General features: G+C 44.1%; 1 protein-coding gene across 2 annotated transcripts in view; it reads left to right on the top strand.

Moving 5' to 3' along the window:
* The window catches only part of gli2a (GLI family zinc finger 2a), a 104330-nt gene that overhangs the window by 71358 nt on the left and 18026 nt on the right, over positions 1-14946 (top strand). For both annotated transcript variants that reach the window (XM_088606181.1, XM_088606182.1), the window contains exons 4-7: positions 3000-3202; positions 5971-6153; positions 13371-13572; positions 14262-14463. In XM_088606181.1, the coding sequence (XP_088462307.1) occupies positions 3000-3202; positions 5971-6153; positions 13371-13572; positions 14262-14463 (790 nt within the window). The remainder of the gene's footprint in view (positions 1-2999; positions 3203-5970; positions 6154-13370; positions 13573-14261; positions 14464-14946) is intronic.

The raw sequence follows: 14946 nt of genomic DNA, 5'->3' as shown, positions 1-14946 counted from the left end.
GAAATCGCAGCGTGCTGTGTGTGAGGGAGCCTGTTTCTTCTCAGTGTTAAACAGAGATTTCTTTATTGGTCATCCATTTCCGGGTCTGATGGCAGAAAATTGGCCCTTTAACAAGGCTGGTAGTCTACAGCAGTTTACTGGAAACTTAGCATGTGTTGGGTCAAGCGCTGTCTGGCCTCTGGTCAGTGTTTTTTGATAAATGAGAAATTCAGGTTAATCAGACTTTGGTAAATCATCTGGGATTTCATAGCAGCCTTAGCCCCAGAGAGGGTCATAATTAGTTTGCCAAAGGAATATGGTCTTCATTTATTAAATGCCTTTCATTTAAAAGGGGGACAGCATTTAAAAACCCATGCAATTTTTATATAATTTTTTGTCTCCTGAGGTTTTTGCATAAAATAGAAACAATCCTAGCGAAGTCGCAATTGTTTTGTAGTACCCTATATACTCCATTAAGTGCACTTGCAATATATACTGTAGTAAAATAAGTAGAAAGTTCCTTGCTGCTCCACTTCATTTGTTGTATCACAAAAACTGTATTTACACAAATAGAAATGCATTAATGGAAAATAAGTCTGAAATCTTTTGAGTTCTGCACTGTGCTATCAAGGATCTGTTACTGTGTGTAATAGTTGACGTCCAATGCTATGGAAGTCATCAGAGATCTGAATGACTAATCAGCGTCAGGTTTCCTGCTGGTTTCCTTTTGTATAGTGAGGGGCTCAACCTTTCTCTGCATCTCCGCGAAGTATGTTCCCACAGAACCGACAGAGAAAATATGTTGTGGTTTTTACTGCACGCTGTTCAGAAGGGAATTCTTGGTTGCAAAATAAAATCAGGAAAAGAATGAACCCAGTCTCTGTACCGTCAGCCATTCACCAACACCAGTGCAGTCAGTCATGTCCCATCAGAACGCAGCGCAGTAGCGTAGACCTCTCCTCTTTAAATACCACAAGAAAGAAACATGGCGGTAAGACCCTGTCTGTGACAGCCCAGTCTGCTGTCTTTCATGGCGACTGGCAACTCTTTATTAAAACTGTTAGAAGAACAGAGTGCTCCCTTCACCCAGGGCTACCGTGCCTCTGCTGTGGTTCTCTTTAAACATGTCTGTTAGAGTTCGGATTCTGAGCTTTCTCATCTCTGCTGGAAGAAAGTAAATCTCTGATCTCCTTGAAGCTGTATATCTTTCTACACAGCTTTCCCACTGGCTTGTCATCCTTGCGCTGGAAAGCTCCTCTCAGCTCTGTATTAAATGTGACATTAGATACACAGCGCACATCTTCAAAGACTATTGGCAGGGTGCTCGGGGTGTATACTGTAGCTCCGCGCTAAAAACACTGAGGCATGTCACGCACTTTCCGAGGGCGGGTGACTGAAAACAGCCGCCTGGCGGAGTAGTTAGAAAGGCAGGTCAATTACCTGCCAGAGGAGCACAGTTTATCCCTCATCGGGAAATCCCGAGATCCTGTTACGCTCTTTCTCTCGCACAGCGAGGCAGCGAGCTCGGTTTTCTGGAGGTGCACTGCTTTGCGCTGTCGTGTTCCACTTAGCAAGTGGACACCCAGAATCTCTTTCTGAGCCGGTCTTTCTGGTCATCCTCATCACTCTTCATAAACCTGTTGCTCGACACGTCATTGATACGCCATTGTCTGCTGACCGATGAAAAAGGAGGATCGTTGTTTTTTTTTTTTCGATGTGAAATTCCCCTGAAATGTAACGTACTGTATTTATTCAGCTCAACGCAAACGTCCACAATTTCGGAATGAGCAGTTTCTCTGTGTCTCCCTTATTCGAAGTTCACGTCCGAAGTCAAATACAGTCCAACTTCTCCTGATTTCCAGCCATACTTGTGTTATCCTTATCTTCTTTTAATTGTTTAAACTTATTTCCCGTGCTTTATTACATACACCTAGAAATGAACATTGAAAAGCCACATTTAGCATGGAGCACAAGTTTTGAAAGTCTCCCATGAATAGATCATTGCTTCCATTTTGGGTTGACCTGAAAACAGCCCTAGAAACATGGATTGTGAGTTCTTAATGTGCACTTTAAAATCTAATTATTAATTAAGCAGTGACTTGTGTTTATTCATATGGTTAGACAACCGAATTGTATTCGGATTAATGAAAGCAGTGGCCTAGCTGTGTTTCTGTAATAAAATCTTGTTGACAGATGCAGAAGACCTGATGTGCTTCATTGCTGAGTGATCACAAAAAAAATCAGCCGTGTCCTCGGTACTGCGGCGTGAGTAGCATTGTTGTTGCTCGGTGCGGGCAGGAAATCAGAAATCAAGAAATGCTACCTGCTTGAGGACCGACGGAGCGTGTACAGATAGAAATCTGAGAAACCAGAACTAGGGTACTCGGAGGTTTAGTCATACCTGAAGCTGCTTTCCTGCATTAATTAAACCCGATTCTAATGTTACTTTTTCCATAGCCTTAGCTACAGTATGAATTGCTCTCTGGGAGGGAAGTGCATGACTTGAAAACGTGCCATGGGCAAGCAAACAGGGCAGGCCAGACCGGAGGTCTCCTACAAATATGCGACACTGCCCGCGTTCTCTTGCTTGTTTGCTTACCTTAAATGAGATGTAAAATCTGGGGTCGCTCTAGAGAGTGTGTGCAGGCCCTGTAAGTGCCTCGCTCTTCACTCAGTAGGGTCCGGATGAAATGCCATAAAATGACGCTCTCCTTGCAGAAGAGGAAAAGGGGAAGGGTCCCAGCAGCGGTGGGTAATCTTGTGAGCTGCTTCGAAACTCTCGCCTCACATCGATAGCTTCACGCTGCTGGGCCTCCGTGAACAGAAAGGCACATGTTAATGAATATGATTTTGCATGAACCCCAGTGCGTTGTAAATAATATTAATAAAATATGGCTACGTAAATATTAAATCAGGTTAATAAAACGTTGCATGCATCCTGGGACGTATTAATAACGAATGAGCAATAAAGTTTTGATGGCTTTCTGAAGTAATCGCCCCTCCCTCTTTCTTTCCCCCAGCCCCCCCGGATTAGCAGGTAGCCCAGTCATCTCCGACATCTCGCTGATCCGGCTGTCCCCCCACCCGGCAGGCGCGGGGGAGTCTCCCTTCAACCCCCCGCACCCCTACGTCAACCCCCACATGGAGCACTACCTGCGCTCCATGCACAGCAGCCCCACGCTGTCCGTCATCTCCGCTGCCCGAGGCCTGAGCCCCGCGGACGGTGAGTAACCGGGGTTCAGAATCTGGGGGCAGGGTTGTCCTGAACAAAGAAGGGGGGCTGTGCGCATTGCCTCACGCGCCGGAGCTCCAAGCATGGCTGTGTCCGGTCTGCAGGCTCCCCAGGTGGAGACAGGCGAGTCTCGGAAAGAGAGACAGGCAGGCACGATTTGGAGACGTTCTCACAACTGAAGGGTTTAAAACGGTCTCTTTGAGCTTGTCTTGAAAAGCAAAGAAATATTTTCCCTGGGCACGCAGGGTCTCGGGTCGCATCTATATTTATGTACAGTAGGAGACCTGCCTGGCCAGCACGGAGCTGGGTCAGGTCTTCCCAGAGCTCATCCACAGAGGCCCGCGGTGTGAGGAGCAACCTTCTGTGGGACCACGGCTGCCAGACACTGCGCTCTGGAAGGGCACAGGCACTGCTCTTTTATGTCTCTTACGTCTGTGCTTGGTGTCTGCACGCAGTGCCTTGCAGACGTATTCAGAGCCTTTCCATGGTGTCACATTCTGTGAAGTTAAAAAAACGACGCATGCGCGTTTTTAAGCTTAGTTATTCCAAACCCGAATGCTCAAACTGAGGAACACTAAAGGAAAGATAAGTTGCAGTAAATGTCAGCAAAAGCTAAGCAGAACAAAACTGAACTATGTTGATTGTAAGTATTACAAGTATTACAATATTTTTTATTGTATTACTTATTACAAGTTATTACAAGTTATAAGTATTCAGACCCATGAACTCAGTCTTTCGTGAAAGTACCTTTGGTAGCAATTTCAGTCGCAAGTCTTTCTGGGTAAGATTCTGTCCGCCTTATACACCAGCTTGCTGCAATGTCTGCCCATTCGTCTTGGGAGATTTGCTCAAGCTCTCCCAAGTTGAATGAGGAACATTATAGAGATACTGTAGTTGTATTTATTCTGAAATCATGAGAACCACTATTAATGAACAGAGACCACTCACCTAATTGTGTAATTTGTTAAAGTAATTTGGTTATGAATTTGTTAAATTCATTTTAATTTGTTATATCAAAGAGTTTGAATATTTATACAATCATGACCTTTTTCATATTGATTGTCTATTTACCACTTTTTGTATTTTGTTTTGATTGCATGGAGAAAGTGTGTAACACATTAATTGCTTTGAAGAGACAAAATGTGAAAAATGTGCCAGGGGCTGGGTATTTTTGCAAAGCAGTGCGCCTACAGTATTATTTCCATCAGCGTTGCTGATTTGTAAACAGCATGGCTCTGTGGAAATGGTGTGTGCATGTCTTGACTGTTGTTGTTTTTTTGCGGGGTTCAGGAGCACACACACACACAAATCAGTGCAGTAAAAGAAAGGTGGGACACCCCCTCCAAATTTTCTGAGATGTGATGAGGGCACTTTCTGCAGAACTGTGTTCCAGTAACAGGTTGGGACAGAGAGGCAAAACGGGAAATAAATCATCTTCTCAGTCTGTCACAAGTAATATGCTCAGGCTTTTAAAGTTAAATAGCCAATGCGGCACTGATCTGACCAACGAGTGGAGGAGGTGAGAAAATGGAGGCTGGCTGAGCCCGAGGTGCTGACGTGCAGAAGCAGCAGGCAGGCTTAGAGCCTGCCATTGCGTTGCAGTTTACCAACGCTCGTTCTTCAGCACATTAAAAAACGAAGACAAAATGTTACTAGCTGCTACCTCTTTATCAAATGCACACCTGCTGTGTACAAAACGATAAGCCGGTGCTGTACGTTATAGTAAGTATTCCCTCAAATGAAAAGGTGCATTTTCTTGTTGTGCGACAGGTTTTCTGCCTGTTGTCGGTACCTTTCAGGGGCTGACTCTCGCCGACCAACAAGAGCTGGCCCGAGGTGCAACTCAGGCGTTGTCTGGAATTGATTTCTGTAAATGTTTCTGAAAAGTGTTGGCCATCCTACCTATAGCTAACAGCCAATAATCTAGCAAATTATATTAAATTTCCTGATCATATTGCCATAAATTGACGTGAAGTAAGTGCAAGTTTTTTATATGCATCCAACTAAAGTCTCCAGTCCTTATCTGGCGTCTGTTAGTGAAATGCATGTTTTAAGAAAAGATCTGCGTTCCACTGGGGTTTATCTGCTACTTCCAAGCATGCTACTCGCTGAGCAGATACAAAGTGACTCAATTTAAGTAGCTATATGATACGGGGAAGGAAAAATCTGGTTTGGCCATGAAGCCAATACAAACACAAGCCTGTTCTCTTTTATTGCTTCAGCATGTAATTGTTTCTGAAAGATCACTTAGGCAGTGAAAGGTGATGGAGGCAAGAGAGAAGCACTTCACAGCTTTCCTGCACTGCCGTTAGGCCCTTACCTTAAACAGAACGGACATTTCCTATAACTTTTAAAGGAGCAGATGGAGAAAGAAGCTGTGTGGGTGGAGTGGCTTGCTGTTAAACTTTCGGCCGTGCAAAACAAATTCATATCTCAGCCTTATTGCCTCTGACACGCTCAGAGGGGTTTAGTGGGTGCAGATGTTAACACCGTTACATCACTGTTGCGGCAGCTCTCCGGATCGCTCCCTGCCGCAGGGGTCCTGCTCCTGCCCTGGAAAAAGCTTTCGAGGGACCTTGTTTGTAAGTTTGAGGAGACGGAGGAATGTGGGGGCCCCAGCTCTGCTCTCCTCGGTCGGCGGAAAGAGGGCCCCAGCAGTCCCACCTGGGAGCTGACGTCAGTGCAGTCGCGGGGCTTCTGACTCGCTAGGGACAGAGCGCTTATTTGTTCCCCTTGCTGTTTTCTACCCGTCCCTGCAGTCACGCATGAGCACTTGAAGGAGCGCGGGCTTTTCGGCCTGCCCCCCCCCCCTCCCGGGGCGAACCCGGCTGAGTACTACCACCTGATGGCCAGCCACCGCAACCCCTACGGGGACATCCTCATGCAGGCCGGGGCGGCCACGGCGCCTGCTCACCTCCCCGACTACATCAACCCCGTGGATGGTGAGTGTCGCCCGCCCGGCCTCGCGGCCTGGGGGTCCCGGCGCGTGCCAGAGGCCTGGGCTGTGTCCCGCAGGCAAGATGAGGCTCTGGCTGGCTAGGGAGGGGCGCTGTGCCGCTGTAGACTGTCACTGAGAGCGTGGTTAGAGTATCCAAGTCTATCGTTAGAAATGATGCGTGGAGCTCTCCAGGTTTAGAGATTTTCCTGTTGTAGCGTGCGTGGCTTACTTTCAGCCCCGATCACAGCTGTTGTACTTGGGTGTCAAAACATGGAAAGAGTTGGAGGGGAAGGTGAGAGTTAATGAAACTTTAAAGAAACCTAAAAATACTTTCTTCTTCACAACATTTCTACACTGATATTTTTAGCTTTTATCTGCTGCCTGTCAGGGCCGGAATTAATTTTTTTGTAGGATTTACCCCCTACGATTGTCTCACAGAACTGCATTTATGAAGTGGTTTTTGATTTTAGGAGAAGTACTTACAAATGTAGGTTTAGATGTGTTTATTTTGGCCAGAAATGACCTCTATAATCCCCTGCATCCTTTGACATGTTCAAATGTTTGAATTTTGTCCAAAAAGCCACAAATTGTTTTGATATGGGTATTAAAACCTTGTAAATGATTTTTTCGGTCAGCACACTCATACTGTACTGTACATAAATATATTGCTCAAGCAAAAATATATTTAAATTTTGCATTTAGAATAAAACCAAATTAAAAAAAAGTACTGCAATTGGTGAAATGCTTAATTCTGAAAAGAAATGACGCCCATTTATTTGGAAATAGAGGCACATGTGGAAATCTACATGATTACCGTAACAAAGGACCCAAAGTCAGTCAGGATTTGTGCTTCTACCTTCAGCTTTCCTGAAGAGAAAGCTAAGCAAAAGCTGGAGTTGACCGCCACTAGACAGAGCTTGCTTCAGCTTTTTAAAATGGTTAAAAATTAACTTCTCCTTCCTGGGATTTCAATGATCATGAAGCTAAAGATGGTCTGAAATCCAGATGAAGTACAGTAAAAGTGACTGTCATGGTTCCAACAGAGCTGGCCTTGAATAAATAAGCACCAAGAAAAACAAATTAAGATCCAAATTGCTAGAATAAACTAATTGTCAAAGACTGACCTGCTCTGGAGAAAAAGCCAGTTGACCTCTGTAGTACTGCGTTTGGAACAGAGCAGAGCACTGAACTGAGCATAATGTTCAGTTTACTTCTGACTTTCAATCAGACATTCAAACATCCGTTTGCCATCCATCACTGGGGATGTGAAGGCCCTCAGTAATATCTTGTTGGATTCTCGGTAATGTTTAACGCCATGATTTTGGTTGGAAAAACCAGCTCTCCCACACTTGTGTGCTTAGGTAGCCTATGTACAGTTTACTTAAACACCCACAGACACCAAACATACAGCCTTTTTTCTTTGGGGTTGTTATTTTGTTTTTCTCTCGGTTGGTTTGATGTTGTTTGGCACTGGTTTGCTGAAACTGTGGCCCTGGAGTCCTCTGTGAATGCTTGAAACACAGAACGGTTATTGAACAAGCTGCACAGCTAATTGCTTTATAGGGCAAATCTGGAAAACCTGGAATGAAAGGTTTTATTTATTACGATGAAAGCTGCATATGCATGTACAGTAGATATTAATTCCTTGGGATTTGTGTATTGATAAATATGTACAGTATGTTTAAAATCACTCTTTAAAATGCAAAGTTACAACATTGACACCTTTTGTACATTTTAAATTACTGTAAGTTACTGTATAATTCAGTGAAATTATTTAGGATCATTTTGATATGAAATTATGAAAATATTTTATGATAATACTAATTTTGTTTTAAAATGATGAAGCATTTACTGACATCTAACTAACAATACAAATTGCTATATTCAACATGGTTCATACATGGGATCGTACAACTTCTTTATAAACATACTATAGGGGGAAAAACACTTTTGATAAACTTTGACATAGTCTTTAAAGTTTAGAGGTCAGTTGGTTAAACTGCTTTTTAAGCGAAATTACAATAAAGAAAACTCTCTGGTTAGAGTAGATATTCATTCCTCTATTTTACTTCAGTGCTAAAAATCTTTACTTGCCCTGAGCTAGCTGCAAGGTAATGTTTCAGTTCTCCCCACGAAGTGTGTTATTAACCAGGAAGAATATCCAAAATGATATGAGGAGCCCTGCTGTTAATATAGCCAAGCTTGTCAACAAGCGTTTTTAAAAGCAGTTCTCCAGTTTCATACAAATTCTGTGTTTCATTTAGCCTTATGGCACTATGCACTTGTTAGTCTTGCGATCTCAAAAAATGCTTTCAATTGAAGAAGCCTTCTACGGCTCTTGGCCATTGCAATGTGCAAAATCATGCAAATAGCACGTTATCACCACTTGACTGTCCTTCTTTCTAAAACGCTTTGTCAGTGATTTATGTAAAAGGAAGAGTAAGAGCTAATATCAGTTTTCCGACCTCAAAGTAATAAATGGCAAAATAAAAAATGCATAAATAAATAGGGAATCAGAGATTTACTAGTTCTAAGATCGCTGCACAGGCAGGGTGCTGCTCATTTGAATACCCAGAAGGAAAATGGCGGATATGATAATGTGTCGTCCAGACACCACAACATTTACATAAGTCTTTTCATAGCTTCCCCCCCTCCAATCGAACTAAAAGAAGGCTACCTTGTCTTTCATTAAGAAGCTTAAAGGAACAGGCAAAAAAAGTCACTAAATAATCGGTGCCTTGGAGCCTGTGGGAAAACGTCTTGGGTCCCTGGACAATAGCCAGTGCCAGCAAAAATGTCTGACATCCAGGCACTATTGGATTTCTGTGCAAGAATAGGGGTTTAGAGAGAGGAGCCCTGTTGTCATCACATTACCCAAGCAGCTGGCTCAAGTCAGTAGCTGAGGGCTCGGAGTGGATCCAGCACAAGCCCCTTCTAATAAAATTTGCAGTCATGGTATTAGTTAGATTTTACCAGAGAAAATAAACATTTCTCTACAGCAGTGTGTTATTTTTCCTTTTATTACTGGCGAACGACCAGGCCAGAGTGCTGTGTGAGCGTGACTCGTGCTGATTATTTGCCTTCTGTACAGATATCTTAATGAAGCGCAGTGTGAAAAAGTGGCTGAGCTCTGGCCCACTTCTTTGTCATTTCTGGGGATGAGCAGCAAAGGACTCTTTCACTCAGGGGAAGGGGTTGTGCTCACATAACTTCTGCAGCACAAACGACGCATTCTGACAAAAGACTGGATCTGGTGCCTGTTTAGATGAAGTATGATACAGACTGTAGATCGGTGTGAGTATGCATCTGTTTGTGTTTACAGACACACACTTTGAATAGCTCAAACACGTGAGCTACAGTAGGTGGCTGTCACTGAATTCAAAGCTTTTGAAACCAAGATTAGTTTTGTGTTTCTAATTTTTTGACCATGCAACATTCAAAGAAAAGCTTTTTTGTCATTATAATAATAAAGTAGATGATACCGCAATAAAACAATATTACTGGAGACTGATTCCGGGCATTTTACCTTGGATGTGAGCGCCTGTGTCTTTCCTCTTGCAACAGTAAAGAAATGAAATGGCCAAAGGACTTATCAATCCCAATTTTTTCAACATCTGTTTCCGGGCTCTCATTGGCCCAGAAGATCTAAATGAAGGCAGCCACTGATAAAATGCGCATTACAGGCTGTGTGCTTGAGTGGTCCCAGGTCAGGGAGACGTGACAGCCCCCAGTAGTTCTTCAGCTGTGGAAACAAGATGTACACCTCCTGAGCAGGCCAGCAGACAATGCACCAATAAACAGAGCCCTGCCTCTGCACGGCACGCCTGTTTCCACCAGCAAATTAATGGGGGCCAATGGCTGAGCAGTCATTGCTGACATAAATCATGGGGGAACCAAGGGAGGAACGAGTACAAGGCTTTGCTTTCTATTTAGTAATTTATCAAGGGAAGTGGCACATTAATAAACAGATCTCCCCTGAGGTGAGGGAGTAACAGAGATAAATAACACTGCCAATTGTGAATGGCTTCTCCCAGTCACAGAAAGAAAACGATTAAAGGAATGCAAATTTGGGCGAAATTCAGTCCAGGTTTTTTTTTTTAAGGTTCTTCATGTCTGTGTATATTCCTGTATGTGCTCGATTTCTTTAAACCCACCACTGTCTTTGTGCGCATACAAATGTGTTGAACAAACTAACATTTTTACAAATTTGTCCGTTGTTTTCGGCAAACGTGGATATCTTTCTAGATCATCCAAACCGGAGGGCTGTCAAGTCCTGGACTGGTCACTGTACACTTACGGCACAGCTGGGTTTCAATACACATCAGAACCGTTAAACACAGAGACCCATGGAGCAAAGATGAGAAAAAAGTTTAAAGTCACTGTGACCTACAAGCTCTGTGTGAAAGATAGTAGTCAGAGTCATAAAGCTGGATAACCCCTAATGAAGAGCTAATAACCTACAAAGGAATAGTCTCTGTGCCCTTACGGGTTCTGGCAGACATTTGCTCTGTTGTTCTGGCAAGACATGTGATGACACGAGTGGATTTCCGGTACCCAGAGCCTTTGTTCGTGTTCATTTAGCCCCTTTCCTCTGTATGTCACACTCTTCCTCCTCCTGGGCTCCTCTGTCAGCCGGCCTAATGCACAGCACCTGTTGAGCCTGTAGCAGCCGGTGGCCTTATCCAGCTGCTGCTCTCGGAGGAGCAGTGCGCCCTGGCTGAGCTGGGCTGGGAGACCTCGCTTCGGAAGGAGCTTTCCCTCCTGGGGGCACAAGTAGCCACCCAGTCAAACCCCTGACAGCATGCCTTTTCTAGCAGAGAACAAAAGTAGGCACCAGATCTTCAACACACGGTTTCCGGTTTGTTATCACGAGACAGGTTAGTTCTCCCCCTTGCCAAGTTTATCCTGACGCTGTCAGCACAAGAGCATTTTATGCTTAGTGACGTGCTGCAGCAGGAGCTCAGGAAAGGATGTACAGTAGCAGAAGAAAGTAAAAGAGTTGCCCCCTTTTTGTGTCGTCGAGCAGTTTAATTGAATGAAATCCTGAAACCCTGCACATGCATCACACAGATAGGAGTATAACTTTCACATATTACAATAATGAGGCTGAAAGGAACTTGTGCTGAGGGAGAAGAAAGATTAAAGGGTTGTGTTGTGTGTTGATGGAGACTAAATAAGTAATTACTAGGTGCTTAAGGTCCAATCAGGAAGAGGCTGCTGTGATGAGGATACTCAGAACAGGTTATTGTCTCAGGGGAATTTACACAGAGGCCATATCACCTAAGCTCTCCGTGCCGAAGGTTTTGTGTTTCTCTTCATTAGATGGATAACTGGGGACTTCCCACTTTGTACTTTTAAAAACAAAGCCCAGAAAATGAAACTATTGTGTATTCCCTTGGCACAACGCCAACTCAATGCGGTGCAGGGTAGACACGTTTCTGGTGTAATTTATTTATTTGGTAATGACATTTTTATCTCACCATGGATCCACAGAGGTCCCAGGGACCTGTAGGCAGGCCGCATCTCAATCACAAAGAAATAATGCCAGCTAAAATTTCAAACATGAAAAAAACACATTTTAAAGGCAGCTGCTGGTCCTTCTCTTACTGCAGTACAAATTATTTACAGACATATAGGATAGAGTGCCTTAGAAATATAGTCTAGACTGTAGATTGTCAGTTTGAGGAAAAATAAATTGCAGGAAGATATCATTCTAATCGGGAATATGCACTCCAAAACTTAGACTACTTCCTGTGTGCAATGAGTGCAAATGCAGATGGCTTTGCTTTTGTATAGTGCATTTCATCCCACAGGATCCCAGAGCTCCTTACTTATAGGAAGGGACCTATCTGCACCGGCAGATCAGGTGGTAAAACGAAAACTTCCTTCACCAACTGAATCAAGGGGGTACTTTAGGGAGGACAAGCTATATCTGGAGGATCACATCTAAAGCAAGCTTCACGCTCACAGCTTGTAAACGTAAAGCATGCTTTATTTCTGGGTTAATTCAGAACAAACAACATTTTTCCAAAGTAAAAATAAAGGATAGGAGGCAAAAAATACCAGTAAGTAGATTAAAGCAAATTCCTACCCTTTTAAAAATCTAGAAACACACTCCATGAAGGGTTTTGTTGTATTTTTAGTTTATTTCTCTTAATTGTAATCCGCTTACAAAATTACCTCTATTACAGAAATACGCTACTCCATTGCAGAAATACAACAGCTGTAATTAGATTTTTATCACAGTAATTACGGCAAATTATTGAGTGCAATTAATTATCCATCGGAAGGTCAAAACTGAGCGCAAACGTGGTTTGTGAAAGATCTCAGAGATAGTAAACAAATAACGGTAAATGTAACTGGTAAAGAAATAACTTTCAAGTTCACGTGCAACAACCTTCCTTCTTATCCAGAATGTTTTCCTATTCTTAGGAGTGTGCGCAGTGAATGTATTTAAAATGCTTTATTGCAAAAAAAACATTATCTTTTAGACGTCAGAGAATCCCATAATGGCTTCAGGAAATTCTGGGAATGATATTTTATTAAATGATTTTTAGAATTTTTAGAAAATATTTTTTTTCCTGGAGAAGTTTCATTGTTGTGTAGCATTATGTAGGCTAAAAGGGCACGGGTCTTTCAAGAAACATAACTTTTAACAAGGTAGGAGGCAAATGAACTACACTGGTGTAATGACCTTTTGTGACATTAGTAAAACTTGATTCAGGACCGCAACTACTGTAGGTTTTAAATAAGAGCTCCATGTACATTAAGACATCAGTATTATGAGTCTGGTTCTGGTTTCCTTCCTATATTAAAGATGTTACCCCAGGTACTGACTGCTGAAAATACCCAGGATATTGCCAGAATTTCCCACAGTTCTGCCAGTTACAGCTTCTTCAGTTTACACAGTCAGTGTTAGCTTCAAATCAATCCTGAGCGGTTATTGATAGGTACTGCTGTTGTCAAGAGGTTTGAGTGTCTCACAGACAGCCCGTGAGCATCAATCACACTGTCCCAGCTGGAATATTCCACTAGACTTCTGCCTCCGAAAATAGCCTACCAGTGGGAAGCACTCAGAAGTGACACAATGCTACAGGTGATGTTGCTCCTTAGATGTTCCTTTTAAAAAGGATACCCTGCTGTAAGTGGGCGCCCCTGTCAGGACTAAGCACAAGGGGGCTGTGTGCACCGCTGCAGAGCTTGTCTCTCTCTGTCCCGCAGTGTCGCGGTTCTCCAGCCCCAGGCTGACTCCCCGTCTCAGCCGGAAGAGGGCTCTGTCCATCTCGCCCCTCTCCGACGCCAGCATTGATCTCCAGACCATGATACGGACGTCTCCCAACTCTCTCGTGGCCTACATCAACAACTCCCGCAGCAGCTCCGCGGCCAGCGGCTCCTACGGACACCTCTCCGCCGGAGGGATCAGGTAAGGTGCAGCGTGGGCTTGGGCCCGTGTGCTTTCCCAGCATCTGCTTACAGACGGGAGGTGGCCTTCCTGCCCATCTAGCTCTTTGGTAGTAGATAATTGATCCGACTGTCTCATCTGGAAAGAAACCGTGGTTTCTATCGGCATTAAAAGCAGGGCTGGGTAGCTTGTTCCACACTCCCACCCCCCTCTGAGTAAAGAAGTGCCTCTCATTCTCAGTTTTAAAGGCACTTCCATATAACTTCTGGGATGACTTTGTCGATGCCTTTGAGGATTTTGAATACTTGTATCAGATCTCCTTGTAGTCTTCTCTGCTCAAGAATAACAAGGCTCAGGTCCTTCTGCCTGACAGGGCAGGACATTATTCCTTTAAGCCCCAGCATCTGTTTGCTTTTCATTGGAACGACTCCAGAGCAGCAGTATCTTTTCTGTTAAGAGGTGAACTGAGGGAACGTCCTGGAGAATACTCCCAGGACTTTCAACCTGAGTTTCCCCAGTGTCCACATTCGGTTATGCCAGCCCACCTGTCTTGTGTGGCTTTACACAGATGAAAACCTCACTTTAGTTTCCTGCTGTGAGTATCGGAGGAGCCCCAGCTGGGCTGTGGAAGTTTATGAGGTGATAGTTGTCTGTCTGACAGTATGTAAACACCTGGTCTCTTCCCCCCCCTCCATCCTTGTCTCTTTCAGTCCCGCCTTTACCTTCCCTCACCCCATCAATCCCATGGCGTACCAACAGATCCTGAGCCAGCAGCGGGGCCTGAGCTCCGCGTTCGGACACACCCCGCCTCTCATCCATCCCTCGCCGACATTCGTCCCCCGCCAGCATGCCACGGGCATCCCCTCGCTGCCCACCGCGGCGCACGGCAACAGCACCGCCGAATCCACGCAGGTGAGCCGGGCAGGGACGGCGCAGGCTTGGGGCCCGGGCTTCACTCCTCTCCTGAGATGGTCTTTCCCTCCAGAGGCACCAGGCTCGCCTTAGACCCAGAGTTATTGGCGAAACACCTTCAGGCAAAGCAGTAGCAGGCTAGCAGCACCTCCCACGTGGTCCCTTTATTTAACACGTTGGAATGATCCCGTGGCAAAGTAAACAATGTTTTCTGTATCCTTGTCTCCTTATAAAGTAAAACAAAATGTGAAAGCAGAAAGTTAAGTACTGTGTATGGTCTGGCATTGTAAAAAATACAAAAAGGCAAATTTGCTTTTTCTAACTGACTTCAGATTGTTGGCTCTAAAATATCCTGTCTTCCTTCACTGTTGACATTATATCTGACTTTTGTGGTCATGTGTGTTTATTCTGTTATATACACTATTGTAGTGGTTTTTCGCTGAAGATAAACCCACCCAGGACAAGTATAGGATAAAGTTCTTA

The sequence above is a fragment of the Lepisosteus platostomus genome, chromosome 14 (assembly GCF_059453375.1).
Source record: "Lepisosteus platostomus isolate fLepPlt1 chromosome 14, fLepPlt1.hap1, whole genome shotgun sequence".
Classification (NCBI taxonomy): Eukaryota; Metazoa; Chordata; class Actinopteri; order Semionotiformes; family Lepisosteidae; genus Lepisosteus; species Lepisosteus platostomus.
This window is presented reverse-complemented; position numbering and strand designations above follow the sequence as displayed.